Source organism: Leguminivora glycinivorella, chromosome 4, assembly GCF_023078275.1.
Source record: "Leguminivora glycinivorella isolate SPB_JAAS2020 chromosome 4, LegGlyc_1.1, whole genome shotgun sequence".
Taxonomy (NCBI): Eukaryota; Metazoa; Arthropoda; class Insecta; order Lepidoptera; family Tortricidae; genus Leguminivora; species Leguminivora glycinivorella.
The window spans coordinates 10,475,722-10,503,586 of record NC_062974.1 but is presented as its reverse complement, the minus strand read 5'-3'; the positions used below and the strand labels follow the sequence as shown (position 1 = coordinate 10,503,586).

The 27,865-nt window shown below is 38.4% G+C and overlaps 2 protein-coding genes across 6 annotated transcripts in view; both read right to left on the bottom strand.

Annotated features, from left to right (window-relative positions):
• The window catches only part of LOC125225327, a 65,498-nt gene extending 56,717 nt beyond the window's left edge, over positions 1 to 8,781 (bottom strand). Inside the window, exons 1-2 of the mRNA XM_048128977.1 lie at positions 8,683 to 8,781; positions 6,198 to 6,381 (exon numbers count right to left, since the gene is read on the bottom strand). Coding sequence (XP_047984934.1) covers positions 6,198 to 6,381; position 8,683 — 185 coding nt within the window. The 5' untranslated portion in view covers positions 8,684 to 8,781. The remainder of the gene's footprint in view (positions 1 to 6,197; positions 6,382 to 8,682) is intronic.
• Positions 8,782 to 8,860: 79 nt separating this feature from the next.
• On the bottom strand, positions 8,861 to 26,829 carry LOC125225865. 5 transcript variants are annotated; one of them, XR_007177033.1, is made up of 6 exons: positions 21,482 to 21,911; positions 20,671 to 20,913; positions 20,047 to 20,331; positions 19,351 to 19,491; positions 9,960 to 10,303; positions 8,861 to 8,920 (listed from the first exon to the last, which is right to left on the bottom strand). XR_007177033.1 is itself a non-coding variant. In XM_048129739.1 (4 exons), exons 1-4 carry the CDS (start codon positions 26,722 to 26,724, stop codon positions 13,508 to 13,510), a joined length of 735 nt encoding a protein of 244 aa, XP_047985696.1. In that variant the 5' UTR covers positions 26,725 to 26,829; the 3' UTR covers positions 12,942 to 13,507. The 5 variants fall into 5 exon arrangements, 1 of the variants encoding a protein (XP_047985696.1); XR_007177032.1 differs by having other exon boundaries at positions 20,079 to 20,331; XR_007177034.1 differs by lacking the exon at positions 20,671 to 20,913 and having other exon boundaries at positions 20,079 to 20,331.
• Between the last annotated feature and the right edge of the window lie 1,036 nt (positions 26,830 to 27,865).

The following is a 27,865-nucleotide window of genomic DNA, read 5'->3' as shown; positions in this document are numbered from 1 at the left end:
TATGACACGTGTAAAGGAAGTTTAGTACTTATAAAGAAAAGAGTGGAAAGTTATTACATAATTATAGTTTCCTTACATAATAAGTAAGTAGGTTTCAAAATGAACTCATTTATAAAAGGTAGGCACAGTACACCTATGTAAAAGTATTTTTAAAACACCTTAATCTGAGTGATCTTGCACAGGCGCCACCTGGCGGGATAAAATGTCAGTGTGCCTTCCCATTGGCGGCAATTTCTCATGTCGTAAGCTGAGATTTGGTATAAAATAATACCTCAGGAAATTTACTAGGTTCTTTGGCAAACTGTTGACTCGAAATATGATATCATGCTGTAGGAGAGAGAAGATTTTATGAAACCATAACACTTTCACCTCATGCAATATGTGCCTACTAATAGGTAGTACCAGAGGGTTAGGGAAAGATATAAGTTTCGATTAATTATAAATATTAAAATTATCTTTTCAATATGAGTCTTTTTGGAATTTGTTGTCAAATTTTGGCCGAGATTTTGTTTTGTTACCTTGATAAGTTGAAATAAAGTAGGTCTAAGACTAATAATAAAGCTCTAATTATGTTCTCTTCATAGATTGCAAAAAAATACTAACGCATATTAAAATATTACTAAAAGTCTTCTTCGGCGGAGTACTGCTACATGTAAATATAATGCCATACGATAAATAAAATGTGAGTATGTTTAGTAAAACGTTCCACTTTATCGGTTACCATTGAGGCGAGATTTACTTGTATCTTTATATGAATAAACTGACAAAGCGACTTTATAGCAATCGACTAAGTAGGACGTTTTCCTGTGCACACTCACAATTAACTAAAAGTTTACTTCAAATTTCGTAGATAACGGCCCAACGGTTTACTATGGAGTTATCAAATTATATTTCTAGCAAAATTATTATTGTGTACAAGACGGGCTTCACATATTAGGTTACCGTTTAAATGTGTTTTCGGTGGAACTAGAGATAGATAGCCAAATAAACAACAAAGTATATTTATTATTTCTTATTCATAGTAGATAATATTTGTTCTATAACTCGAACAGGGCTCAATCACCACTCCTAGTTTAACTTACTCTATCAATAAAAAAAAATCTAAATTCCAATTTCAAACAGCACGTCACAGGTGAGCCGTTTCTTTGTTTTGCGAGTGCACAAAATTGGATGGAATCGGGATGAAAGCTCAATGTTTTTTGTTTACGCAAAAGAAAATTAAACGATCATGCGGTCTAGGATAGGATAGGATCGTGTTATTTATTATTATTTATTTATTTATTATTTATTTAAACAAACAACGAGGAAGAAGTGAAAAGGAGAGCAAGCATAACTTGGAAAAGATTCTGGTCACTAAAAGAGGTGCTAAAGGGCAAATACAGCCTCCATATGAAGAAAGTAGTTATGGACACCTGCCTTCTGCCATGTCTACTATACGGCTGCCAAACATGGACCTACACAAAATCAATAAAAATGAGAATTATAAGAACCCAAAGAGCGATGGAAAGAAGTATATTAAAGATCAGGAAAATACAGAAAATTAACAGCACTAAAATCAGACAGAGGACAAAAGTAGTAGACGCTCTCACACACGCTCTATCACTGAAATGGCGTTGGGCTGGGCACTTATCGCGCTACTCTGACCGAAGATGGACCATTGAGGTAACAAAATGGAAAGGTCCACCAGGAGAGCGGCGCGAAGGTCGCCCAAACAGACGATGGGCTGACGATGTAACCCAGGCAGCAGGGAAACAGTGGATGACGCTAGCCCTAGATAGGGACACCTGGAAAGAGATAAAGGAGGCCTTCACCCAATGAGGGGTTCATCAGAAGAAGAACAGACAAGAACACAAGACATGTAAAAAAAAAAGATGAATAAATGGCTTTTTTATTTATTTATTTATTTATTTTATATTAACTTTATGTAGTGGCCAAAACTCGTGCATACAATAAACGTGAAAATACTAAAAAAACCGGTCAAGTGCGAGTCGAACTCGCTCACCGAGGGTTCCGTACAAACTTTCAATAGTTGAATCATCAAAATGTTATTCATAGAACTCTACAGACTTGACTAAATCCCTCAAGACTCAATTTCCCACATAAGAAGTAATATTCCAGTCCAAATAAAATCAAGACTATTCGACTTCAATAGTATGCGACTTACGACATGTTACAAGGACACTCCTGAACCGACCTCATTATATCAGTAAAAACGCGATGTAGGAAATGAGCGTTCAACGTACAGCGACATCTATCAGCAAATTGAGTAAACTAATGTGCGCGAGCTAGTATGGAAGATGATTTTTATGGGATACTTGTTTATTGCGTGGACCGATTTCAACCATTTTGCCTCTATTTAAAAGCAGGTAATTTCATTGTTATTCTGTTAAAAAATGCAGGTACAATAAACACCCGCAAGGATGTTGAAATTGAAAATGTAAATCTGAAAGGTTTTAATGAACACAAGTTAAATTATAATCTATTGAAAATATTTCAACTTGTGCTGTCTTAAAGTAGTCACACTACTATGTATATAAATTAAAACCGAAATAAATTACACATATGAAAGAAAAAGTGACCAAGTCCTCTGGTGCCTGAGGCTGGAATCGAACCAGCGTACTTTCCAATCGCGGGAAATGCCTCTTAATCCGCTCGGCCACCCAGGTCACAGCTGTCGAGGTCGAAATTATCTCTCATATGAGTAATCTATACAAGGACTCGTAGCGCCCTCTGTCCACCCCTAGGGCAGAACGGTATGGTTCTTGCCCCCCGTGTAAACCAAACTCAGGTTGGTTTCGACACAGCTCGAGAGATGGCGCTGCTAAATCAATTCTAATGAACACAAGTTAAATTATAATCTATTGAAAATATTTCAACTTGTGCTGTCTTAAAGTAGTCACACTACTATGTATATAAATTAAAACCGAAATAAATTACACATATGAAAGAAAAAGTGACCAAGTCCTCTGGTGCCTGAGGCTGGAATCGAACCAGCGTACTTTCCAATCGCGGGAAATGCCTCTTAATCCGCTCGGCCACCCAGGTCACAGCTGTCGAGGTCGAAATTATCTCTCATATGAGTAATACGGGGGGCAAGAACCATACCGTTCTGCCCTAGGGGTGGACAGAGGGCGCTACGAGTCCTTGTATAGATTACTCATATGAGAGATAATTTCGACCTCGACAGCTGTGACCTGGGTGGCCGAGCGGATTAAGAGGCATTTCCCGCGATTGGAAAGTACGCTGGTTCGATTCCAGCCTCAGGCACCAGAGGACTTGGTCACTTTTTCTTTCATATGTGTAATTTATTTCGGTTTTAATTTATATACATAGTAGTGTGACTACTTTAAGACAGCACAAGTTGAAATATTTTCAATAGATTATAATTTAACTTGTGTTCATTAGAATTGATTTAGCAGCGCCATCTCTCGAGCTGTGTCGAAACCAACCTGAGTTTGGTTTACACGGGGGGCAAGAACCATACCGTTCTGCCCTAGGGGTGGACAGAGGGCGCTACGAGTCCTTGTATAGATTACTCATATGAGAGATAATTTCGACCTCGACAGCTGTGACCTGGGTGGCCGAGCGGATTAAGAGGCATTTCCCGCGATTGGAAAGTACGCTGGTTCGATTCCAGCCTCAGGCACCAGAGGACTTGGTCACTTTTTCTTTCATATGTGTAATTTATTTCGGTTTTAACTGAAAGGTTTTTTATAAATTAAAAAAAGTTTTCAAGATACGTGTACAATTTTATATTTCCTGTAATATTTATTATAATAGCCATGTTTGGTGAAAATTTCATAAATTTATGTTGGTAAACGGAGATAAGGGGGGGAACGATATTTTTTTTTTTACATTTTCCTTAAAAAAACATTTTTTTTCCACAACCAAAAAATTACAAAACAAAGTTTTGATATGTACAGTTTGAGCTCTTTCTAACGATACCCCACTTGACCTAGTTACTTGAAATTTACAGTTTGACCCCCTTTCATTTTGGCCATTTTCTGTAGTTAATATTAATAAATTAAAAAAAATAATACTTTCAATTTGTAGAGGTTAACGATGTTCATAAGTATTCCAAATTTCAAAGAGATAGCATAAGTAGTTCTCGAGATATTTAATAATGTGACAGACAGGCAGACAGACAGACGGACAGAGCGGCGACATAAGGGTTCCTTTTGTACCTTTTTGGTACGGAACCGTAAAAACGGTAACAAATATTAACAAGTTATCAGTTATAATACATTCACCTCATTTACCAAAATCATCTCATTAGAATCGAGGTAACACGTTACGATGGAAACTTTCTAAGGTGCATTAGGCACTGGTCCCACCGCGAGCTAGTAAGCTATGAGCTGTCCGGCTATAAAAACGAACAAAAGATAAGCACTACCGTGGAAATAAAAGAGATACGGCGACACTGATAGTTCACTGCTGGACGAGTAACTATAAACATCGGCGTGTCTCTTTTATTTACACGGGAGTGCTTATTTTTGTTCGTTTTTATAGCCGGTAGCTCATAGCTTACTACCTCGCGGTGGGACCAGTGCCTTAGGGTAATTCCGAAAGTTGTCTAATTACGAAAGTCGCATAAAAATCACCATTACTTCCATGAAATCAAGATTTACGGAATTACCCTAATGCACTTCACTTATTTACTTACACGACTTTTCGAGCGAGACATCGAGCAATCTTTGCATGCATGAGTTTTAATATGTTTTGAATATGCTACAAATACTAAAATAGTTCTAGTTTTCATTATTTATACTTATTTTGGCAATATACACCGTGTTTCCGGTATTACTCAAAACCTCAGACACCCCAACTGATTTTTATTTTTTTAAACGTATCTAGAATATTCATTTTTTAATTTGATGATTATTTTTTTTTAATTGAATATTTAATTTTCTGTGCAGCTCTACTCGACTTTTAACTCTACACTCAATAAAATAATTGCTAGCTACCATTGTAAACCTTAAAACTGATTAATTGTGTACGTTACTGCAACGACATAAGGTTTACCAATAGACAGCTATGTCACTGTAAAGCACGTTAAACTGTGTCACAGTAAACTTCAAATTGGACAGGTGACGCAGTAAGCAAATTTAAACCTAACATTCAAAATGACAAGGTTGTAATTAGGTAAGAGTTCAATTTGTTATGAGTTATGATAATCGTCCAAGTAACCAGCCAGTATTAATACCCCTAAATACTGAAAAAGGTATACAACCTCTAGCAATATGATATGCACAATGTTGTATTACGAATTTGTAGAATGGGCACGTAAACAATAACTAATAATACAAATTAAAACAAAAAATATTACCCCGATCAAGATATAGCTCAATCGATTCTACTCTCGATTCTGAACAAACGGTTTTCAGGTTTTTAGTGTTAAGTGAAACACGGTGTATAAGTATTCCCGGAACCAAAACCTCTATGATAATGATTAATGAGGTCGTCAAAAACGCCTGGCCCTTCAGAAATAAGATAACATAAACTAGAGAATTTTCGACGAGTACCATGGCAGCCAGGTAGTCTAGTGGCAATCACTGTAGCCACGTACCTATTTAAATTGAAGATTGAAGAGTAGTTGAGTAGTTTCATGTGCTCTGCCAACCCCTTCATGGGATACAGGCGTGATTGTATGTATGTATGTATGTATTGAAGAGCCGGTTTCGATTTCCGTCTCGGCCACCAATGCACTTTGGTTGCTTTTTCTTTAGTCTATGCAAGAACGATTTAATACTGGACTGACAAAGCCCATACAAAAAAGCGTACCCCTGCCCTGAAATGTATGGGACCTTTTAGGCTTAAAACTAAATCGCCCTGTTCGCAGCCTGGGGCCCGTTTCTCGAAAGGTACAAGCCTTGTTTTACAAGTGTGTTTCCATGGAAACCCATACGATTTGACAGTTCGCGCACTTGTAATACAAGGCTTGTACCTTTCGAGAAACGGGCCCCTGGTAGTGACCAAAATCATAATTATTTTCCCCAAATATTTTTGCGTGTTCTTATTTTTTCAAATGACATATTTCTTTACTTTAAAATCATAATATCACGTCAATACATATTTAAAAAAAAAAAATTGTAGGCATCATGTGTAGGCACGATTCGCAGTATGAAGACTATGAAGTATGTAAATCCTATATAAATAATCCTTGGTCTATGATACCTATTTCATAAATGATGCCTTACCTGGTACCATTGAACCTTCCAACGGAGACCAGCCGGTACAGCTGGATCTCCACCCGCTGGCCAGCATCTGGCTGGAGGAAGTAGGAGCAGGCCCCCGGGCCCTGGATGGAAGGCGACTTGATCTGCCCGAAAGTCTTGCCGGACTTGGTCTTCAAAACGCGGGAGTCGATTGTGATGTTGCACACTGTCAAAATTAAACATGTTAGGTAGGTTTGCCAGTGGGTTTAAGTGGTTTATGGTGTGTTCTTATTATTAGAAACTAGCTTTTACCCGCGGCTTCACTCGCGTTAACTTCGAAATTTCCGGAATGCTCCGTACAAACTTCCACCCCCCGTTTAGGGAAAGAAACAAAAAAGTAGCTCAAGTCACTCTCCATCCCTATCTCCATTAAAAAAATCACGTCTTTCCGTTTTTCCCTGAAAGGCGGACAACAAACAGACACACGCTTTTCCATTTATTAATATTAGTATGGATGCTATAGGCTCTCTGGCTTTTAAATTTGGCCTGTTAAAATAATGATGAGTGTTTGTTAGAGATAAATAAATGAAAATCTGGAAACTTTACTGGGATTTGCATCCAAAACTACTGTCGATGGCCCAGTGATCTTCCACCTGAGCTATTAATGTGCCAAACAATACAACAAATATTTACATTTATTTTATAACTGGCAAATACTTAACATACCCGTGTGATCTTACGTGTGTGTTTCTTTTGGCATCGATTTTAAATACATATCCGTTTCCAGCACATATTAATCATCCTTATTAGGTATTCGGTTTTTTGCAAAATTATTAGGTTTGGCAACTGGACAGCCCTTTGCGAACCCTATTTTTGAGAACCTTAATGCATAAGAAAGGGCCAACATGATTCGACCCTAAACTGTTGTCAAACTTCGTTTCATAGGAAGTGTCCTTTCTGTACGTAAGTATTAATATTTATTCCGAGCATTTAATCACATTTGTCACAGAGCATGTCTGCGCAACGACGGGCGAGCTTGAAATCCCACAAGAACAACACTGAAAAGCTTTGATATTGGCCAAGGGTTAATAATGGACCGTTATCCAAGGAAAGGTAAACATTGCGAGAACCGGACCTCAATCCCCCGGGGATCCTGCTACAAACAGCAGTCCGTTTTTAAATTGTCGTTTGTTTAATTTATTTGCATTGATATAAGTAAGCAATTCGAAGTCTCATTCGTGATTCTATTTTGCATGTACCGCGTCGTCGGAATCCGATGGCACGTAATTGGGAATTAAATCAACTTTTTGCTCACTGAGCTTCGTTTTCATTAGGATTTTTCATTGTGATTTGTCAATGAAATGAACCCTTTATTCATCATCGTGTTGAAAACTTTTGACTTTGCTTAGATAGGGCAAAATATTTGAATGTATTGAAGTAGATGTAGACGTACATAGAATAAACGTGTTGAAATTTTAAAATATACACTAACCAACTTTAAAACTAAGTTGATTTTGTTACCGAGTTCAGGAGTTTTATTTTAGTACTACAAATATATGTACATCATAGCGTCGCTTAAAACAATGATAGAGTTACTAATTGGATCCCAGCAACAAGTTGTCGGGAACACTGTATACTGTAAGTTGTGAATAATACAGCTCGCGCGGTTCGCAACCTGCCTTATTTCGCCAGGAACAAAGGATTAGAACTAAATTATTAAAATCAAACTTTGCGGGTGTACTACCAGCGTTTTACGGTTCAAAAGTCAAATCCCGGGCTGTCAAGGACGTGTCGGGTCTCCTCGATTGTGCCGGTACGGAAACCGACCATTAAAGTGACGTAAGCGATTTCTGGGTCATCAATTTTGGGCGTGATAAGTCGAAAGTGCAAGAGTGGACGGGAAGATTAAAAGTGGGTGTCTGGGTTTTATTATAATTTTATGTTATCATTTACGACTTTCGTGCTGAAAATGAAAGAAATTCTGATGAGCTGAACGAAATTAGGATTTCGGATGATTATGCGTTATTCTACTTTTGTAATAATTTACCTTAACGCCTGGACGAGGCATTTTATAGTAACGACGATATGAAACCGAGTTTTCTTGTTGGAGGCGTGGTTTTTAACTACACGTTTTGTCTTTTTCCAATGCAGCGTATGGAATTGGCACGTACACGCGCTGTCGCGCACGCAACACGCGCACTCCCCATCTGCAGGTCACCTGCAACCCTGCATGTTTACATCTATAGGCGACTTACTGTTGGCGCAGTACTGCTCCAGGCCGAACTGCGCGCAGCGCGCTGGCGCCACGTCGCCGCAGGCCGCACTGCGCGCAGGTCGCCTGCAGCCCTGCAGTGTTTACATCTATAGACCGCTTACTGTTGGCGCAGTACTGCTCCAGGCCGCACCGCGCGCAGCGCGCCGGCGCCACGTCGCCGCACGGGCACGCGCCGTCGCGCACGCAGCACCCGCACTCCCCGTCTGCAGGTCACCTGCAGCCCTGCAGTGTCTACATCTATAGGCGACTTACTGTTGGCGCAGTACTGCTCCAGGCCGCACTGCGCGCAGCGCGCCGGCGCCACGTCGCCGCACGGGCACGCGCCGTCGCGCACGCAGCACGCGCACTCCCCGTCTGCAGGTCACCTGCACGGGCACGCGCCGTCGCGCACGCAGCGCGCAGCGCGCCGGCGCCACGTCCCGTCTGCGCGCCGTCGCGCACGACGGGCACGCGCAGCCCTTTGGTGATTGCGTCCATAGGTCAACTTGGCCTGTTGCACAAATGTTAAGATTAGTTTTGACTTACAGTTATATGCCGCTTAAGACTATCGTGATTTGATTGTGATCGACTTTAAGAACTAAATATTTTTCACTTGTGCGTTGTCTAATCATGTCGCGAAGGTCATTAGTTTAATATAATAATAATATAATAGTAAATAGTAAGTAAAGGCAGTGAAGACTATCAGACCAACATTTTCTGTTCATGTTATATTGGTATATGAATAACAAAAATACTAAACTGTAGCTTTTCAACTCTGATAGGATTCCATTTATTTTCCTCTGCCCTGTATTTGATTTATTTTTATTTTTAAGAAATTTTCTCAAAAACTACAATTCGAGGTTGCTATGTTGTATATTTAATGTAATAGTTGTAATACAGAAAAACTATTTTTCCCTAAGGAAAGTTTCAACTGCTACTCCAGCTATACTGTTTTTTTAATAACTTTTTTAAAAACGGATATAGTGCATACTAATTTTCCGTCTTAATTTCTGGGAAATATTCCTTTTGTGGTGCTAGTTCGGTCAACGTTAGTAGGTACTTCTTGTACTGAGACTGATTGAAATAACATGTGTAACATGACCAGGGGCCCGTTTCTCGAAAGGTACAAGCCTTATATTACAAGTGCGCGAACTGTTAAATCGTATGGGTTGTCAGGTAACACACTTGTAATACAAGGCTTGTACCTTTCGAGAAACGGGCCCCTGTTCGTGAGTTTTTTAATTGCTAATTTTAGGTTAACCCCTGGAACGCCGTTGTCAAAAATGTGCTACTGAATTAATAACTTTCAATCTGGTAATTACGTTTAAATTGCCTGGGACAGATCTGGGCGCTTGAGGGGTTAAGGGCTGATTTAAGTGAACTGCAACTCATAAGAACTGGTGCCGTAGTCGAATGGCATTTCTGCGACTGCACTGCTACAGTTGGGTTGCAACCCGACTTCATGGATCCTAAGTCGTTTTACACATCATTTCTTTGAATCCTATATTCCTAGGGGATTATTTTTAGAAATAGCATAAGTAAGTACTTACTGGTGGCGTCAAGAAAAATGGGCGTCCACGCAATCTGCGCGAAAGCAGTCACGCATGCGGCCAGGAGTAGCAGCGACAGAGCCAGCTGCATGGTGCGCGCGAGTCACCTCCCCTCCCCCCCACCGCCGTCTTCGCATTGGACACACTGACTCACACGACTCACGACACGACACGACACATCACGACACGACTCGTAACACCAGTCCGCTTCATTACACGAAAATAAATCTAAATTTGTTTTATTGTTATTTCTCAATGCCCTAGTTTATTGCGGTTTTATTGCGAATCCTCGCAATCTTCGTTTTTCCATTTGATTGCACTGCGGGTTTAGGACGCCGTGTTGTCTGTAACAAAACGTTTAGAATCAGGTCAAAGTGATCACTGAAATGGTGCTTTGATAAAAAGAAAACCCAAACCAAAATGTATATCTACTTCGTATTATATAAGGTGTTAACGAATTAGTCACGGATATTTCTACGACTGATAGTACTCCGCTCGTGGAGTATATTTATGTATGAAACATCATAGGTTTTGTTATGTTTTTTTGGAGAAAACTAGAAAACAAATGTGCTTTGATTAAACACCCTTTTAATAAAATAATTAAATGAGATCTCTCTAGAAACTATTAACGTGACATGAGAGACAGTGCTAAACATCTTGACCAAATCTTGACATGCAATTACATTAAAGAGGATGGTTATATTCAGAAAATAAATTAAAATATTTATTTCGTTAAGGAAATGAAAACAAAAAAATCATTAAAATTTTGTATTAATTTCTAGTGAAAGTTAATTGTTTTGATGTTAATTAACGCCCTTAAAATATCCGTGACTAATTTGATAACAGCCTATACCTATATGATTCATTCGTTATTATATTTTATTCAAAGTGTAATCAGTAAAAGTGTGAGAAAACTTACCGCTGCAAAATGATGTACGTAGAATACTTTACTTAATATTAGCGTTGAAAAATTATTTGTGTTCTCTTGAGAAGATAAACTAGATATTGAACAAAAATATTATATTGCCTATTAATTATTTACCTTCCTATCTTATAAGAGTCAGTGGAATAAATCGAAAGATAACAAAAAAGATAAAATACCTAAGTCAACGGTTGAATTATGAAAAAATAATTAGTCTAATTACTAATCACGTCATACTTAGTTTTCTTCACTCAACTACAATTTCCACAACGACAACGTTTCATTTCATAACTACTAATACTTCCGATTATGTTTGAACTGGAATTGACAGCTGTTTTAAATTTCAACATTTTTGTGACAAATAGACGCGGTAAATTATGTGTATAATAGTTATTTGTTATACAAGGGGGCAAAGTTGTATTTTAACGCCGAGTGTGGAATTGAAAAACGAGCAAGTGAAAGGATTCTATCCACGAGCGAAGCGAGTGCAACTTGCGACACACGAGAAGTAAAATAGCTACAACGCAAAAAATGCGTTAATCACTGCTTCCAGTAATTCCATAGGTGGTAAATCATCTTTATTACTAGATTCACCTACTTTTATCAATTTTAAAGCAGTTAATTTGACTTTATTCAAGGTCAAATTACTTTACCCACTAGTGGATAAAATGCGTTTTTACCCGCTGGTATTAAAGGACAAAACACGTGTTTCCGAGCTAGTGAGGGGAAAAATATCATGCAACTAGCTAAAGCAGAAAGTGCAGAAACATTAAACTCTAGAATCCCAAACATGATAAGAGTAGGGTCATTGCTAGTTATTGGAACACGAAATAACAAGTATTTTATTCCTTCTTGGAGTTATGTTATAGCCTCTATAGGTCAAGGTACAAGTTTACGAATAAATGTAGCACGTACCCTACCCAATGCAACATTCGAGCATGCAGGGGCGTCTTTAAAGTTTTCAGTTTTTAACCTTTTAACCGCTTTTAAGACTTTTTGAGCGATCCGAGCTCGTGTCGCTATCGGTAATACGCAATAAGAAGATTTGTCTGATATTGGCTACGTGCACGACAATAACGCCCACTACCATGTGAATTTGAAGTGGAAAATGTCAAAAAATGACATGTAAACAAACACTATATTTTAACGATTTTTCGTTAATTTTAAATAAATCGAATAACAAGAGCTACTATTTCAAGTGTAATTTAGGTAGATAGATTATAAAGACAAGGATATAATACCAAAAATCAGTTTCCAAAGCATTACTCACGGTATAAACTTCCAACCCCAGACTACAGAAAGAGTCAATAAATTGGTGCTGGCAGGGCATATAAGGAATCTTGAAGAACATAGGAGTAATGGTACAAGTTCTTCGAGCTAGTGATATGGTATTCGCTAAACCTCCGTCCCGTTAATGCCATATAAAACAAATCTAAACGTAAGTACGTAGTCATGTCCGCGGCCGCAGAAATATCCGACACGGGCCTATTCCCAGGCTAGGCCTGAATCTTTAAGCATAATCTTTTACGGTAGGAAAAATACTAACAGCGTATTGAACAATATTAGGTAAAGAAAGCTTAAATATAATTTATTATCATGTTTTGTTTTGACATGTCACTTACGTTTTTTTTTACCGTAGCTATCCATTTAGTTCTTTAATCCAATTTCCAGTGTGCTCTAAGAAACGCATAGAACGTGCAACGACTATTTATGCCATTATTTTTACAATTAACAACGAAACAACATTGATACCCCATATCAAACATTACACCACATTGTATTATATTTTATGAGTTTTGATAGATGACAACCACAATCAGTGTCGATTTTGACCACCGCAAGCACTGCGATCGCTTTGCTTACCCCCTCCATGCACTTCGCACGAAGCCAATATCAGACTACTGTAAAATGAGCTGGATATACTCGTATTGTCTATGTAAAAAAAATTACAGTAATAAAACATCACTTAATTGAGTAATTTTCTTAAAGTCGCCCCGTTTTCCCCCTTTCTCTGTAATACTCAATTGTTTTTTAAAAGAAAAATCACACTCATCAACAAAAATTAATGTAATGGCGAATAAAACTGGATAAGATGACAACAAACACTGCCATAAATACAACTGTCTTACAAAACAATGGCAAACAGTAAACAAAAACAAATTTTAGCGGGGTACCTAGCCAACGTCACAGTCACAACAAAAATCGCTAACGAATCGATTGTGACGCTGGCTAGATAACCTGGTGTATACAAGACAAATATTTTAATAGCCTACTTTTACATTGTCAGATATTTAGATATCAAAATACTTTGAATAGGAATATTGAATAGAGTGTTGTATACGAAGGTGTAGTTAGTAATCAAAATTAACAAAAATAAATTATTTTAAATTCACAAAGTGTTCACTACATGCATTATTTCTCCTAAGAATATAATGACGCTTCACCAAAGGGTCAATATTGTAGGTATAATTATATACTCATATATTTTCATTTGCGAAGACGCCCATGGCGCTCTGATTCATAAATATTTAAATAATGGTTAGATTTGACAAATCTGCGCCTCATCGCGATTGACACAATGTATTATGGAGTGGATACCATTCTGCTAGCCTTCATATTTTAGTTATTAACAAGGATTATAGCATGAATAATAGTAACAATTCGGCGGTAGGGACGGCTCGGGGCGAGCGGTCACGCAGGGCGGGTACTCCATGCAGTATTGCGGACACGAGGCGCATTGTGCTATTACGGCCGGGCATTGTGGGCGCGAGCTGTGTTTCTGTTTTTCGAAATGAAAACAACAGTTACCCTGATAAAGAAAGAAAAGAAAACATAAATTATCTAGGTTAAAAGAAAAAATTCTGTGTCACTTACATTCGGGCTGCCTAAACCTAAACTACTGGCACATGTATTGGATAAAATAAAAGAAACTAGAGAAATTGTCTTTTGTTATTTGGAGTGGATGTTATTGATAAGTGTCGCCTAATGGGTCGAACAAACACTATCAAAGTCAAACACTATTGACAACGTGCGTGACAGAGTAGCTCTGATGCCGTAGCCGAATGGCATTTCTGCGACGCAAAACGAAAACGAAACGCCGCGAAAGGTAATCAGTGTGCGTAGCCGAATGCACAAACGCTCACGATAATATCTCTTTCGTAGCTGTCTATCTCTATCGCTCTCGCGTATTGGCGCGACAGAGCCAGACTACATTTCACGGCGTTTCGTTTTCGTTTCGCGTCGTAGAAATTCCATTTGGCTCTGTCGCGCCAATACGCAAGAGCGTATCGTTTCGTGAGCGTTTCGTGAGCGTTTGTGCTATTTGGCTACGTACCCTGATTATTATTAATACTCATGATCCTAAGGGCATGACAAATAGTAATGCTAGCAGCGGCCTTCGGAACTAATTTGACACCATACAATGCACAGTCAACCAATTGGAACACTAGGCCACTCTACAACCATGTCAAAAGGACAACCAGTAAGGGTACGTTCAGATGACAAGCGTTCAACGCGCGTTGAACGCGCGCTAAGTTTTTGTATAGTGTTCACATGACACGCGCTTGCCGAGCGTTGAACGCGCGTTGCCGAGACCGCTATGGTTCAGTCAGTAGATTTCTTACGTTTGTCGAAGATGGACGTAGGAACAGTTTTAACGGTGATATTATACCGACGGTTGAAACGACGCGCCAGAAGACGACAATATCTCCGTCTTCTGGCGCACCCAATTTTGTCAACTAGGCCGACTGAAAGCCAAGTCATACTTGTCATATCCCATATCGCAGGACGTTTCTCTATTTCGTCTATAAATAATTCCGTATCAAAAGCTTCGGTTTCCATTTCGGACGATTTCTGGACGAACCGATGAACCCTAAAATACGTCCATTGGCGTCGAAAGCGCGCGCTCAACTGAACGGAAACATAGAAAACCAATGATCTCAAAGCGCGCGTTAACGCGCGCTGACAACATTCGAGCGGCTACCTAATGATTCTCCGACAATTTTTTAGCCGATTATTGATTCGCCGACAACGATTCGCCGAATGCCATTTAACCGAATAATCAAACTATCGCTGTCACTTTTGGTCGAATAACGTTACGTAGAATCTTGGTTCGCATACAGTTCAGTTCGCTTCTGTGCAAATTATCCGAACTATTATTGGACATTTTTCATTTAGCAAAGTAATATGTTCGTTTAGGCCACGTTTAGTCGAATAACGTTTCACATTTTATACATTGTTAAAATATTTTCGGACGAATAAATTATCGCTGTTGTAAAAAAATTACGCACTTAATAGACACTTTTTTTCTTACGTTACATACATACATATAATCACGCCTATAGCCCATAAAGGGGTAGCTAGAGCACATTAACTACTAAGTTTCAGTGCCACTCTTGGCAAAAAGTAGTTGAAAGAAGTCCAGATTGTGACATTGCAGTGGCAACGCCACAATTTAACCCATACCCCACAGTCGACTTCTACGACACCCACGGGAAGAAGGGGGGGGGGGGTTCTTAAAGAATGTATAAAGTGAAATTCTTTTCGTTGCGGGAATAATTTACATATACTGGCAACATTATGTTCTTGAAAAAATTTTATGAGTTGAAAAGAACAATACATAATTTACTACAATTAATCCTTAGAATCAGAACATGATGAGTAATATAAATAAGTAAATGAAATAAATGTGAATTAATCTTATAAACGATCTAACAACCAGATTTTTGAATCCGCAGAACACTTTGTACGCAATATCCAGGCTCCAGTCAACTCACAAAAAAAAAAAATATCACTCGACCTATTGTGTTTCGACCAATTTTGTGTCGGCCAATTTTTACAATTACTAAATGATTATTCGTCGAAAAGTAAATCGGCGTATCAAATTTCTGCCTACCGACTCCGGTTACGAACGAATATTATGCGAAATGAGAATCTTCCAATCGTTATTCGGCCAAAACAGACGTCGGCGAATCGTTGTCGGCGTAACGAAAATCGGCGTATTTTATTTCGGAATATCAATCGGGCACCCATTCGAGCGCTAGCGCAGCGTTCAACGCGCGTTTTAATAAAACGCGCGTTAGCATGTGTACGGCCTGAATAAGTTGTTATGTAGTTGTAAACGCGCGTTATCAAAACGCGCGTTGAGCGCTTGTCATCTGAACGTACCCTAGATTTCATACAATCTGATTTATAATGCACTATGACATAGTTCTACAGTGGCCTAGGGTTCCAACTGGTTGACTGTACCTAATATAGAATAGAATGCCTATAAAATGAGGGCAGCACCAGTCGTGTACGTAGTGTATGTAGCTAATTATAAGGCAAATCCTATTATTTTTTTATGCAGTCCAAACTACAAAACACCGCGCCGTCAATCTTCTTATTTACATAAGCGGATAACTTCCTTAAGTTAGATTCCGTGAATTAATTAACTTCCCAGGTAAAAATCCTACTGTGAAATTTCCGGTAAAAACTTTTTGTAATTCCAGTAATACCTACGGCGCTATCTGTTAATTACTGGGCTTAAAGCGGAAAGTTGGAAGTTCGGGTGTCCTTATACTGTCTACTTATCCTGATATTTATGTGAAATGGACCACACCAAATAAATTATATATCAGTATTTTTATGACATAGGAGGCGACCGCGCAAATTGATCGACTAATGGCAATTGATTACCTACCGCCACGCCACCCATGGACACCACACGAGTCTAACAATGAGACTTCTGGGTGCGTAGCCGAATGGCATTTCTCCGACGCCAAACGAAAACGAAACGCCACGCCAGTTAGTCCGGCTCTGTCGCGCCAATACGCACGAGCGATAGAGATAGATATCTACTAGCGTTTCGTTTCGTGAGCGTTTCGTGAGCGAGTGCGCGAAACGAAATTTCTGTGACGAAACGCGAAACGCGAAAGGTAGTCTGGCTCTGTCGCGTTATGTATCTACGAGCGTTTCGTTTCGTGAGCATTTCGTGAGCTTTTGTGCCATTCGGATGCGTACCCTGGAGTGATAAGATTCTAACTGCGCGGACATACCGCTAATAATTAGGAATTAATCTAGATAGAGGAAAATTGATTAAATATCAAAATCTAGGCCAAGCTTTCAGAACAGCTTTCAAAACTTTGCATACAAATCTGGATGCACTCGCGTGGCAATTAGTGAACTTAACTCAAAGTTCGAACGCTGTCAACATGGTTTGAACTCACACGAGGTATGAGTTTATATGAAAGTGCTAACTGATGTAACCAGAAAGTGCAGCTCTGCTGAAGTGATCGAGTTAGCCGCACCCACCGCGGCACTGAGCAAAAGACCCAAACTAGCTAATAGTGTAATGTATAAGGTTATGTGCGGTTATAATCTAAATTTAATTTTAACATTCCACTTTAGTCCGTTTTCACATAATCCGATCCGATATCGGATGTCGGAAGGATTTCAATGGAATAAATCTAAGATGGTACCTGTAATGAATGGGATATCGGTCCGACAACCGATATCGGATCAGATAATGTGAAAACGCACTTACACTTCCACATAATCATATGTCATAGAAGTTTGTTCGGAAATAAAAGAGTCGTCGAATCTCCAGGTGTCCATGGCCAGCAGTGATACATACATACAATCACGCCTGTATCCCATAAGGGGTTAGGCAGAACACATGAAACCACTAAAGCTTCAGTGCCACTCTTGGCAAATAAGGGGTGTGACAAAAACGAAACTGTGACATTGCAGTGACAGGTTGCCAGCCTCTCGCCTACGCCACAATTTAACCCAGTAGCCGGCAGTGATTGCTTACCATTAAGTCGTTGAATAGAATATATTGCATCCCAGCACTTTTAACTAACACAATTTAGATATATCCGTAGCAGATAGAGCCTCAGTCACTAGTATAGACAAATAAAAAATACTACGACTTTTTTTACTTTTACAGCAAGTAGATCAACGGGATGTTTTCCAGGAATTGTATTATACTTAAGTTTTAAACGTACTGAGAATGCATCTCACGCAGAGCAGTTCCCGGAAATTATCGAACGAATGCAAATCCTACCACTATCTCTTAATAAATAAATAAATAAATAAATAAATATTATAGGACATTCTTAATTCTCGAATAATTTCATCTACACCACAAGCATAGCCCCGATTATTTATTGATTTTTAACCCCCGATGCAAAAACGACGGGTCGTTATAAATTTGACATGTCTGTCTGTCTGTTTGTCTGTCTGTCCATCTGTGTGTGTCTGTCTGTGGCATCGTAGCTCCCAAACGGATGTACTGATTTCAATTTAGTTTTTTGTTTGAAAGCTGAGTTAGTCGGGAGTGTTTTTAGCCATGTTTCATGAAAATCGGTCCACTATATCGCGGTCGGGGTTTTTTTCAAAATTTTAATTTTTATACGTTTATTTTATAATAAATGTTAATTTCTGCAGTCCGTAAAAACATGACATTAAATTTTACTAACGTTGAAATCCAGTACATAAATGATTATTTTTCTGTATCCAGGAAGAGACATTCAAGTCTATATATGTATGGTTTTTACCTTGTGCTCGTCTTTAATTAATTTTTGGAAGCCGAATAGGTACAGAAGGATCGGATTATCATTAAAATATATAACAGTTATATTAACTTTTCCTCTTCCGTTCAAGTTTTTTAATAAAAGCCGGATTTTAATATTATTTGAGGTTTCAGTTTGATTCGGTCCACCTTAGTTTTTTGAACGCCTGTAATGAAATTGGATTTCACCTCGGCGCGGAGTCACAGGCGTTCATTTAGCTTTTTGCTTTCGCTTTGAAAGGATATTGCGTGGGAATTTATTCAGATGGCGATTTTCCATGCTTCAAGCTTTTATTGGTATTGAATTTTGATGAATATTCAATTTATGGCCTTTCTGTTTCTTTGAAATAAAATTTTAAATGGAAGTAAATAACTACCGAAATTGATAACAAATAAATATATCATGCGGCAGATATCAGGCGAGATAAGCATGCGCTTTTTATTATTAACGTGCTTTTATCGCAACAATTTGATTGGCGCGAGATTATGTCGCCGCAAAATAAACTACCCGTCCTTATGTCATTAATCCAATTAAAGAAGCACGTGTGGGTAGAGAAGCGGGTGTGTGATCTGATTTGTGTCGCGTCGAGATACTCTCGCGCGTCAACCATACGCTAACCCTTTCTGAAGGGACATGATTGGCGCGAGAGTATGTCGCCGCCTTAGTCCGTTTTCACATTATCCGATCCGATATCGGATGTCGGAAGGATTTCAATAGAAAAAATCCAAGATGGCGCCTGTAATGTATGGGATATCGATCCGAAATCCGATATCGGATCGGATAATGTGAAAACGCACTTATTCGTATGTCATTATAACGATCAGAAGACGTGTGATTTATTTCGCGACAACATACCCTCGCGCCAATCATGTGCTTAGGGTGCTGGAATAATAATTTCAGTGATTTAGAATATTACCTCTTCATCTTCTCTGATGTATCGAGACTCTTGGTGATCAGCGTCACGAATGAAGCGGCGCTCTTCGTAAGGCTTCTTACGCGGACGCTTGCCGATTGCCACCTCGCATGCACGCCGCATCAGCACGGTGGGTTGATTCGCCTGCAACAATAGAAACAAATGGTTAAAAACTCGTAGAACCACTGTTGACCAAATAAAAAATACTCGTAGTGAAGTTAAGGGCCACTTGCATCAACGAAAATGGAGGAATCTGGAATTTGACAGTTGACAGCCCACTAACCCTGAGTGAAGTGGTTGGTGCAAGTGGGCCTAAATGGGGTTATATTTATGAGACTCGTAAACTGCTTAACATTAAAAGACTATGACATGATAGACAATTATGAAATCTGTACATTATTGAGCGGACCATCAGGCACAGAGATTATAACATAAAATTATGAGCCTCAACATTTTTACACGCGCCATTTTTTTTAGAACTTTGTTACACGTTTAAGGATTAATAAGGATAATGGGATTTAAGGGACTAATTTAAAGTGCCAGACAAACGTTCACTCCAAGGAAGCAAAATAAATGGATGAAAAGAACGGTATCCAATATGATAAAGTGTGTTTTTGAGTACAAATTTAGCCTGTTTAGAAGCAAGACTTTCGTCTTCTTAGGACCTCAATTTATTTAAATTTATAAGCTATAACTTACAATAGCAAAACGAAAATACAAAGGCAGCGTACATAGTCAATCGTCTAGTATATCTTCAAGTGCAACTTTTATAGGTTTTTTCAGAAGACGACAGCAGAGAGTGGTTTTTCCGTCGCAAAGGGGTACTTTAGCCGGATCGCACACTTTGACTTTAGGGCTGACATCGCATTCGAGTTCTACATCGCGCGGGCAGCGTTGGAGGAAGTTGGTGGCGCCTTGGACCTTCCCGTGCTCCTGGTCCTGCATGCCGTTACGCTTGAAGGCAGACACGGGGAGCTTGCGCACCTGCAACCCAGACACTCCCGTTTAGTCTTACGGAGATCAAAATAACTCAGATTTAGTGACACAAATAAATAAATAAAAATGTTGGCACACTATACAAGGTGCGTTATTAAATTTGCATGATGTATCAACCAGCCACACTGATTTCTTCTTTATTTAATGAAATGCTCACTTCACAATGCATAGTTCAGCCCAATTTTTACAAATGTACTGCTTATGCGTCTTGATGTGCAGATATTTATATTCTACAAAAAAAAACGTCTGCTATGATATAGCATTGGCAGTGACGGTAGACCACTTATTAGTCGATTAATATAAGTAATAGTGTAGTAAAAATCATACTCTGAATGTATTTCTTGATGCCGCTTATGACTTCCACGCACACTCTACACACCGAAAGCATCAATGTTTTTTAGCTTTTTTAACAGCGAGTTTCTTCATTGGTCTAATGGCAATTGGTTTGGGATAGTCACCAAACCACGCACTGTGCCAACATTTCCTGATGTATCCAATGCCACCACTTTCTCCAACGGTTTGATCTTGGAGGCCATTCCTTTTCAATGCCGATGATGGCAAGGGATATACCTGCCAAAAATCGTCTGGGTCGTAATTTGAATTTATACTTTTCTTGAAACTTTTCTACTGATTATGTAATTAAGAAGCTTATTATTTCTTCTTCTTAATGGGCAGCACTTCTTGGGTTACTTTAGGGAAATGTGTTTTCAGCGGTGTAACAGCTGTGTATACGGAAGGTTGTAGCGCTAGCCCCCCGGCACACAGAAACCTTATTGCACCTCTGTATCCGTGGATTTGATCCTGAATTCCGTTCCGCATGTACGCAGTCTTTGGTAGCCTTCCGTGGCGGGTAGGAACATACCGTTCCTGAAACCAACCACAAAGTAAATAAATTAAAATAAAATGCAGTTGGTTTCAGTGTACGGATGAACTAAGATTACTTAACAGAATTGAAAGTTCTACTAACTCGATGAATTCTTTTACTTTACAAAGTATTCAACAACCAAACTTGCAGTGATTCGGCGAAACTAGCGCTATAGAAGGGAAATTAAAGAGACAGAATTACGAATGTTTCGCCGAATCGCTACATGTGTAGGTACAACGTAAACTACACAAATAGATGCTTCGCTTTACTTACAATACGCCCATCTTCATATCGATAACATGGAATAATATACTTTGTCTTGGTCGGTTTGCATTGCGGCTCGCAACACGGCGGACGAGGTGACGGCGAGCGAATGACGAAGCAATCCTGATGATTGTTGGGCGGCGAACAGGGTCGACGTTCGATCTTTTGTTGACTATGACGGCACTCGCCTCGACGAGAACTTTCCTCGCGCGGCTTCGACTTTGGTTTTTCACAGCAATAATACGTCTTAGTGCACGCCGGAAGACAAGGGTAGTACGCTACAGGCCCATCGTCAGCCCTCGGAGGAACAAGCATTGGCCGCACTGTATTTGCACCACATTCCTCTAAGCAACAAATTTCCATTTTTTCAGTTTTATGAATCTTATTTACACTTAAAATTTAGATAATTCCTAAAATATCACAGTAAATTTAACATTGTTTCCTAAAACAACCCTATATTGCTAATTGTCAATTTTGAAATGATTCCGCAAGGATTTGTTTTTTTTTGTTACCTACCAGTATTCTTCTAAAATATGATTTGGACCTCTATGTAGTAAATTTCATTGCATTGACAGTGACAGTAATCAAAATATTTGAAAATACTAATTAATTAAAATATTATTAATATGATTATGAATAGACTTTTTGAGCTCGTGTGATGGCGTGAAAGTCGTGGTTTAAATGTAGTGAATTGATATGAAAGTTCCCGTAAAAAATCCAGCAGAACTAACTCTACATTAGTCGACAATGTTTGTGTGTGTGCGTTTTGTTGCTCATCGACATCTGCTTCACGAAGGAGCAAGTTAACTGGGATAGGGCGGAAACAGCTACCTATTTTTGAGGTATGTATTGTAGCTTAAGCAAATTTAATTATATATAAGAGCGTGCACAGACAGAGAGCAGTCTGGAGTTCTGCGTTCCGCGTTCAGAGTTCTGCGTTCTTTAGAATGTACCGAGTCTGTAGCAACAACGCACACAGTGGGCAGTCTGCCCGCGACGGTCAAAGTGGAACGCCGCGTTCTAGCGTTCTTTTCCCGCCGAGGCAGAGAACGCCGGAACGCGGGGATGTTTGAGGTTGCAAACACAGAAAAAATAATTAATTGGTTAGGGAAAGGAGGGATTTCTGAGGTCGAATCTACGGATTGTATACACGACGAAATGCTGTACTGTTTATTTTATCGTTAATAAATAATTACATACCCTAAAAATACCTTTATTTTATTCAATTAATGAAACTATTCATCGAGATGCGAACATACCTAAATATCGAATCGCTGTTCATCTGTAGTATTTTTTTTACTGGAAAATACTACAAATTTTGCCATGTTTTTCTCGCGTTGTATTAATTTTATTTTCTTTTTAGAAGCCTGTACCAAAAGCAATAATTCTTCATAGGAAAACGAACTTTCCAGTGACATGTTGCATGTACAAAGACAACAAACGAAACTAGAACGCAAGAATTTGAACGCTGCCTGTGTGCGTTGGAACTCTTGAGCGGTCAATGGTCACCAGAACGCGGAACTCTGACAGAACGCAGACCGCTCTCTGGGTCCAACCTGACTTTCGTATGGGACACGTCACTGCGTTTCCGTACCGTCGCCGTTTTTTGAGCAGCGGTGCGAGGAGCATGCGGTAAAAACGGTACGGATACAATGCGTCACTGCGATTCCGTACCGTTGCCGTTTTTAAGGCAGCGGTGTGGTCGCGCCTTAATTTATATTGCCCATTTTCCGACGTTTCAACCAGGTTGCAATGGCCATGATCACGAAAAACAAACCCCTCTTTCCATCGATTACTATCGGCTTATCAATTTTAGTACTTATACGTTTATGAATAAGGGCGAGGGTTTACTGGTGAAACCCGATAAGTTGAGCAAACTAGTTTTTAAAATTCGAACTATGTCTAATTTCCACAATGTTGTTATTTCAAGGACAAATTATCAATTCACCCCCCTCGATGGGGGGTTATCTTTAGTGGTTTTTATTTTAATTATTATTTAAAAGCATACTCTGGTATACTATTAAAATTATTGCGTCATAAAAATTAAAATATTAAGATATTTGATTGAAATAAATTGAGCTCATTTATATTATACTAGCTTTTGCCTGCGGCTTTGCTCGCGTCGCGTTAGAAAGATACAAAAAGTAGCCTATGTCACTCTCCATCCCTTCAACTATATCCACTTAAAAAATAACGTCAATTCTTCGCTCCGCTTTGCCGTGAAAGACGGACAAACAGACACACACACTTTCCCATTTATAATATTAGTATGGACTATACATAAAGATTACCGAAAGATTTCCAGATTTTCTAATATTTTACAGACGGTTTTATCTTTCCCAGGGAACTTTTATTTAATCCCACCGTTTGTGTGTGTGTGGATTGAGTGAGCACCTTCCGAAAATAAAAAAAAATATGCTGATCATTTAGTAAAAGTTCTAAAACAATTGTAAAACGAATCTCTGAATTTGTAAAAAGATAAATCAAAAGATACAGCCATTAACATGTGCTCACTCAGTTCTCACAAACCACCAATGAAAACAGTGAATATATTCATTTAACATATAATATTTATATACTAACATTTAGTAAAAAATAGGCCAACCTACCTCTATAAATATTAGATCACCTAGTGACGTATTAAATTTTTTACAAATAGTTTCTTATGCTCACTCAATCCACACACTTTTGAAAAGCCGAATTTTGATGAAAAACATAAGATTTAGACCGCTATTATATGTGTATAGTTTAGTAAAAGTGAAATGGGAATTTGTAAAATACAAAACGAACCACTAACGTGTCAGGTTTTTTTATAATAAATTTTTGTAAGTGCTCACTCAGTCCACACGTTTTGAGAAAGTTAAAAATGTAAATATCTTACGATTTGTAGCACCTAAGACACTCGAAAGTACTTCAACATTTAGTAAAAATTTTTACTAAATATCCACCATCTAATATTTTATATTCGTTGTCTGGTTTTAAAGATATTCAGACATAACTTTTCTCATACAAATGTATCAAGTAGGGTGACCACACTATGTCGGCTCCTGATTTTCCCCACCTTCCCATTGTCATATTGAGATTGGGAGTTTCCTTCGTTCAATTTTGATAATATTAAACTAATACCATATTAATTCTCCATCTGCAAACTGTTTTTAGGTTATGTTCTTGGCCTAGTGATGATGTGTATTGTGTAATTTTTATCGACGTCAAGATAATAACCATATCGACATGCATGCATTAAAAAGGACATGAATGATAATTGGTAAGAAACAAAGAATATAATACTTCACTAGTAAGAAACCAGAACCTGGTAATCTAATCGCGCTAACAGATGAGCGTACCAGATTTGTAAGTGGGAGCGAGAAATAGTTATTCTTTTCTCGCTCCCACTTACAAATCCGGTAAACTATTATCAAAATTGAACGAAACTCCCCAATCTCAATATGACAATGGGAAGGTGGGGAAAATCAGGAGCCGACATAGTGTGGTCACCCTACTTGATACATTTGTATGAGAAAAGTTATGTCTGAATATCTTTAAAACCAGACAACGAATATAAAATATTAGATGGTGGATATTTAGTAAAAATTTTTACTAAATGTTGAAGTACTTTCGAGTGTCTTAGGTGCTACAAATCGTAAGATATTTACATTTTTAACTTTCTCAAAACGTGTGGACTGAGTGAGCACTTACAAAAATTTATTATAAAAAAACTTGACACGTTAGTGGTTCGTTTTGTATTTTACAAATTCCCATTTCACTTTTACTAAACTATACACATATAATAGCGGTCTAAATCTTATGTTTTTCATCAAAATTCGTCTTTTCAAAAGTGTGTGGATTGAGTGAGCATAAGAAACTATTTGTAAAAAATTTAATACGTCACTAGGTGATCTAATATTTATAGAGGTAGGTTGGCCTATTTTTTACTAAATTTTAGTATATAAATATTATATGTTAAATGAATATATTCACTGTTTTCATTGGTGGTTTGTGAGAACTGAGTGAGCACATGTTAATGGCTGTATCTTTTGATTTATCTTTTTACAAATTCAGAGATTCGTTTTACAATTGTTTTAGAACTTTTACTAAATGATCAGCATATTTTTATTTATTTTCGGAAGGTGCTCACTCAATCCACACACACACCACCGTTTCAATATCAAGCACTTATCTCCCATTCCGTAAGGTTGCACGGTCCCGGGAACACACATTAGTCGCCGTGCTATCTCCAACAAAACGGAGCAAAATCCTAAAGCAAAGCTTTTGCCAGCGTCGCAAACATTTGCAGCCGCCTCCTTGTCGCCGTCGACTCGAAAATGCAATTTTCCCAATGCAAATCGAACGCTCCAGAACGCATAGATCGCACAGACACCGCATTTGCAAGTTGCGGGACCTTTACAAAAAAAATTAAAATTCTTGGAAATTTCATAAAGTTTGACTAGAAAAATATAGGAAATTAAGAAAAATGGAATGTTTCAATCTCCATAGAAGAATATCCGTAGAACTTAACGGTTTTTTTTTACCCACGGCCCGTCTGGCCGTTATTTTTGGATTTTTTTTTAGCGACTGGGTGTTTCCTTGACCATTAAGCCTACCCGCTTGGAGTAGCTAACTACGTAGTGAAACCAGTCGGCAACTTGAACTTAACGGATTTTTTTACCCACGGCCCGTGTGGCCGTCATTTTTTTTTGAGCGACTGGGTGTATCCTTGATCATCCAGCCTACCCGCTTCATTGGCATTGGATATTAGAAATTAAGAAAAATGAAATGTTTCAATCTCCATAGAAGAATAAGGAAAGTCGTGGTTCTCCCACACTGGATTGTTTTAAGTAAGTATATAAGAACACTGTACTGAAAAAGTATTGTATACAATAGTGATATAATTAAGCTTTTCACTCTCGTACCGTACTATTAGGCCACTCAGAAAGCTTCGTGGCCTTTGGTTAAACATGGTACTCGACTGAAAAGCTTTATATTATATCACGATTGTATAAAATACTATTTCAGATTTTCAGTTCGCTTTAGAACTGCAGTCGTGTTGATACTTTTTAAATTATTTATTTTTTAGGAGTAAGTAAATAAAAATTGTTTGTAAATTAATATTCATTCAAATTATAAACCAGAGCATGTATGACCAAATAAAAATTGCATAAATTCAAACTGTACTTACCCTTTGAATTGAAGTCGCCTTGATACGTATGCCGCCATGGTAAGGAATTATTAAACAGGCTCTTCGTCGACAACATAATATATAATATTGTCCACGCCAATATTATAGTATTATGCCACAACCCGATGCCCGAGATAACGACAATCCCCCACCCAATTGCACTTTGAGAGGATTGTCTTAAGTAGCCCGCCTCAGGTCCTAGACCGCCAATAGTCATTTCCAAATACACTATTGGCAGGCCGACTAGAAAGTGGGTAACTGTAAGTGCCAAGATAAATGCACCTGAAATGAAAAAATCAATGTTACTTTTCAATTAATGCCTTGGGCCCAGTGTTGGGCAAAAAGTAATTGTATTACAAATTTTAACCTCGTAAGGCCCAATGTACATTAAAATGTTGTGTTGTTTTCTGTTATAAAATATAAGTATATTTTATAACAGCCAGTGTTCGCACCATCACAGCATTATTCCAATGTTGGAATTTGCGCAATTTTGGAAACTTTCCGTCAAGCGTTTACAAAGAACGCATGGTCACCACCAGTATGTACAATTTTGCTGACAAAGTACCATTTCCATATAATATTCATATAATAACAGCCCAGATTCAATCCTAAAACAATTTTTTTTCTATAAATATTCCATATTTACACGAGTACTGGATATGAACGACATATCGTCATAATTAATTAACTTTGAAAAAAATCTCAAAGTTAAAAGACTGTAATGCAATAACATGAATCACATACATGTAGGTAGTTACTTCATTGACACTCCCATAGTAAGTATGGGTATAATAAGGGACGCAACCGCTTGATCCTGATGTGTTATGTATGGGATTCATGTTATTGCATTATATACAGTCTTTTAACTTTGAGTGGCAGTGTCAGATTCGAGATTTTTTCAAAGTGAATTGACTATGACGATATGTCGTGTGGTGACTTTGAGTTGGCCCGAATGCTCCGTCTAGTAGTTGGCGTGGTCTGTGCTCCAGACAGATTTAATGCCTTTTACTTGCCGATTCCGTTCATCACTTCCGCACAGAATTGAAGATGACCACGTCCTGAGGGAATCCAGCGAGATCTGCATTTGCTCAAGTATTTGACTATAGATCGGTGCTTAACTTAATTTTGTCGGCAAAGGAAATGATGGATTTAGTTTCGAGATTTCAAAACAATTACTTTACTAAGAAATCTAATATCAATTGGAAGCTTTGAATGTT

Excerpts from the sequence above, each read along its gene's own strand:
- LOC125225865 (XM_048129739.1), bottom strand. The coding sequence starts at position 26,724 with ATGTTGTCGACGAAGAGCCTGTTTAATAATTCCTTACCATGGCGGCAT. Across the intron at positions 21,817-26,648 it reads AGGCGACTTCAATTCAAAGG|AGGAATGTGGTGCAAATACA; the intron begins GTAAGTACAGTT and ends TTTGTTGCTTAG. Across the intron at positions 13,691-19,350 it reads ACATCAGAGAAGATGAAGAG|GGTAACTGTTGTTTTCATTT; the intron begins GTAATATTCTAA and ends TTTCTTTATCAG.